At 44.9% G+C, this 4,146-nt stretch overlaps 1 protein-coding gene across 1 annotated transcript; it reads right to left on the reverse strand.

The window, feature by feature from the left end:
- Positions 1-567: 567 nt before the first annotated feature.
- On the reverse strand, positions 568-1,107 carry LOC123139326 (uncharacterized). The gene is made up of 2 exons (XM_044559125.1): positions 931-1,107; positions 568-834 (listed from the first exon to the last, which is right to left on the reverse strand). The coding sequence occupies exons 1-2, from the start codon at positions 1,105-1,107 to the stop codon at positions 568-570; spliced, it is 444 nt and encodes a 147-aa protein (XP_044415060.1).
- Between the last annotated feature and the right edge of the window lie 3,039 nt (positions 1,108-4,146).

The raw sequence follows: 4,146 nt of genomic DNA on the forward strand, positions 1-4,146 counted from the left end.
GTTACTCTCATTTTTGTTTCATACGTTCTAAGTAGTATCTATCATATTAGAGAGTATGTACACGTAATATGTAGTATATAAGAATGTTTAGGTATTATAGATACTACTTTTTTGGTAGTATGTACCATATTTTGTGCATACTCCATTTCGTGTACAAATATGTATGTATTTCATAAATATAATAGAACTATGAGCTCACTTGCAATTTTTTCGTATAACTCACTTTGAAGTATCTTAGATATAGTATATGAACATATTAAAAATAATAAAGTAGAGTATATACTACCACAAGGTAGTATATGAGAAGTGGGTGTAACTACACCCGGTAGTAGGATGCATTTTCTCTCTCTATATATATATATATATTATCGGCGAACTATATATGTCGTCAAAATTGCAGAAAATAACTAGAAATATAGCGGAAACACAGATACGACTTGAAGCTGCTCGTAGCTAGCTAGTGAGATTCAAGGAGAAATATACATGATATAACTAGATAAATGATCTCGACGACATAAATGTCATCTCATGAACGGCTCTCATCCGTGATCGCTATATTATATATGTTCAGTTGTGATACGGAGTGCGGGTTCTAGGCTGAGCATAATCCAGGTGAATTCCCTGATCATCCATGTGCTTGCGATGAGGAAGCTGCTGCGAAACCCTAGCGGCATGCGTGGTGTTTCGTATTCCACCTGATCGATTGATCAATGTTGCTCCCGCGCCCGTCGGCTGATCGATGCTGCTTCCGGCAGCTCGAGCCTTCTTCCCCGCATCATGAACCATCAACGAGCTTCTCGTTTTCTTCTGGGCATCAGCAACCTCTGCCGCATCCTACAGAAACACAATAGAGAAAGGGAGGGCAATGTTAGAACAAAATCTCGTTGACATTATGATGTTTAACCGAATTGTGTTAGGGCAGAAGCAAACCTGAGATGACGAGGAAGACTTGCTGCTGCTTAAGTGCTTGCCATTGACGAGGAGACGACGAGCTTCGCATGAGGTGATGTGGAGAGTGAAGAGGAAGAACACTAGGAGAATAGTGTAGGTGGTGGAGAGCTTTAGCTTCCTCTCGAGAGCTAGGGGAGGGGAGCTTAGGCTAAACATGGAGGACCGGTGTGATTGGTGACCACTTAGGAAACATTAATAGGTAAGAGAGCTTAGAGAAGTGCATGCATCGAAGTTCGAAGAGGATATGGGGGAGGTACGTGGTAGTGGTACAAGCTAGAAAAGGGGGGCCTCCGTTTCTTTACGTAAGATTTCTGTTTTTGCAAGGAATACACAAGGCGTATTTGGAGTACCAAAACTAAGTATTAACCAAAATAATTAGTACTCGCTTCGTTCCTTTATACAGGGCCACTTCTTATTTGTATGTCTAATTTTGACTATTAATTTTACCAACAAAAAGTGAGTTATATGGCACAAAACATATTTCATTGGATACACATTTGAAAAAACTTTCCGATGATATATTTTTTATGACATATAATCCATATTCTGCAGACCAAAATTACAAGTCAAAATATGACATGAAAAAACGAAGTGACCTTGTGTATAAAAATGAAGGCAGTATTGTAATTCAATAAGTGTTGATTGTACAGTAACAAACTAATCTTCTTTTAATTTTGTTTTTCAGAATTTCAGGCATACTGCAAATTAAGAAGGATGGTTGCACGCATAGCAGCACCTGCCGTACGAGAAGGTGGTAAACAAACGAAGAGCGCGCGCGGCATGATGGGGTACTGGTCATGAAAACCGAGGCAGAGCCATCTCCTTAACAGCACATGAATGTCTCGATCCGTCCCCTTTCTTGATATACAGATTTTGTAGGCAGCCCAACCCCCTGGTTACTTGGTGATCATGTGCATTGCAATTATTACGTGCAGTGCCATCTGCCACTGTTCTAGTACCACCAGTTGGCGTGGGTAACCCTAACCCCATAATCAAATTGATTAAACCAATTACAGTTTATACCTTCGATGTGACCAAGTTGGCATACTTAAGCCCTACTTTACTGTTGCTTGATGATTAATTTGCCTGTGCTGGCTGCTGTACGTACGCGTTTCCGGATTTTGTTAATCGGACCGTTGACATGTCTGAATCACAAAAATCTTTCGGAACCACGGAGACCCAGGCCGGCCATTCTATTTGCATGAATCTCAAGGACATCGATCAATGTCAAACACGCATATGAGACGTACAGCTTTTGAGGGAGTGTGCACGTACAGTGAAGAAGTGCAAATCTGAAACAAACAGATGTGGTCAGGCGTAAGAAAACAGGCGGCCCACGGTGAGGCTAGCTGCATCCGATGTATGCAAAGAGTTTGCTAGGGAGGCGAGGCGGGGCGAGATGGATCGATGCATGTCGCATGGCACGGGGATCTCGGTGTGGACCTGGGGCGGTGGGAAGAGCTACAGGAGGGATGCACGCGATCTATGCCGAGGGCGAGCGAGCGAGCTTGCTTGGCGGGGCAAAGATTATGGATGGGTGCATGGCGCGGGGAGGTGGGAGAAAGTGCCGGAAAAGGGTAGGAGTATGGTATGGGTGTGGCACGAGAGATCGCGCTTGTCTCGCCGTGTCGGCCGCGCGGCCACACCCCTCCGGGCTCCGGCCCGCGCGCGCGCCCCCCGCTGCCAACCCGGCGCACGTACGCGCTTGTCGCTTCTCAGCTCGGCACGGCGCGTGCGGTGCTCCAGCACCACGCGCGCTCGCTCGCCCGCCCGTGTGGCTCTCCGTACGCGCATGCAGTGCGACACGCGGTGCAAACCCATCGAACCGGGCAACACCTTCGCGAATGTCTGTGCAGTGTGCGTACACGCGCCAGCTATACATTGTTGATTGCGGCCCTGCTATACATACGCCTTCACTCGTGCGCACGTCTGCTGCCGATACACGCGTACTACGGTCTGCCCAAGAGCGACGGAAACTTACCAAAATACAGTATTTATTCGAACCAATAATCTGTGATTGGATGGTTAGAGAGACAGTGGTATTCTCAATCCACCAAGATTTAAGTAATGGTGCTCGCATTATTTTTGAATTTATTTCTGTATTTCCGGTGATGCGCTTACAGTGGGAGGAGACGATCCTGTTGACGACGAGGGGTCTTCAGTGATTCGTAAATCTCAAGATGATATGCCCGGCTCAGCCTCTTAAAGATGCTAATAGAGGTAGGATGTGCGTGTGTGCATTCATAGAGGTGAGTGTATACACATACGTAGAAGCGTTTGCGTCTGTATTGTGTTAAAAAAATACAGTGCCAACGCATAATATGTCGAGCGTGTCGTGTTAACTTCAAGAGCGGGGCTGCAAAATCAAAATCACCTTAATAGAACTCCTTCCTCGTCTCGTCAACCAACACTTAAAGAAACGTCGAGGCACTGACCTTACAGTTTGGCCTCTGTTTGGCTAAGTACAATCGGATGTAACCGCATAAAGATGAATTCTGACAATATCGATGTGACGGAGACAATGAAAAATGAAGGTTGCTCTTTCGGTCTATCGACGGCAGTTTTTGATGATATATATCACCTTTACATGTGATTTTTCGCTTATTTTTTAGCATGCTTCTAGAGAGACTAATTGTGCTGCTCATGATTTAGCCAAACTAACTAGAAGTAAGGTATGTGCAGGGTGGATGGAAGATCCACCCATAAAGATTGTTGATACTCTTGTAAAAGATAATACAATGATCACTTTGTAATAAAGAGTACTTTAAAGTAAGAAGAACACTCGAAGAAAGGTCGAACTTGCTTTGAACTTGATTTCAACTATGACTTCTTGTATGGTTTTTAATTACAAGCGAGAAATAATACAACTAAACCGTTTTTATTGAATTGTAAAACATATTGTAAAACATATTTTACTTTAGCCTCTTCCTCCATTTGAAAGTGACCTCGTAGGTGGGAATACTTCGGGTGTTGCCGCTTCAGTGGTCATCGTGGTCTACGAACGCCTATGTGTCACGCGGTCATGGTAGCGGGAGACGGCAAGAACGTCTATGTGTCACGCGGTCATGGTAGCGGGAGACGGCGATGAGTGATGCTGGCGGACGGGAAAGGTGGACTAGTGAGTGGTGAGTGTCATCGAGAAACACCGGATGGGTCGGTTTATATACCAGAGAAAGGCACGGTCGGCGGAAAACG

This window comes from Triticum aestivum, chromosome 6B (genome assembly GCF_018294505.1).
Source record: "Triticum aestivum cultivar Chinese Spring chromosome 6B, IWGSC CS RefSeq v2.1, whole genome shotgun sequence".
Lineage (NCBI taxonomy): Eukaryota > Viridiplantae > Streptophyta > Magnoliopsida > Poales > Poaceae > Triticum > Triticum aestivum.

Coding starts and splice junctions, on each gene's coding strand:
- LOC123139326 (XM_044559125.1), bottom strand. CDS start 1,107: ATGTTTAGCCTAAGCTCCCCTCCCCTAGCTCTCGAGAGGAAGCTAAAG. Junction 835..930: donor AGTCTTCCTCGTCATCTCAG/GTTTGCTTCTGC, acceptor GTGTTTCTGTAG/GATGCGGCAGAGGTTGCTGA.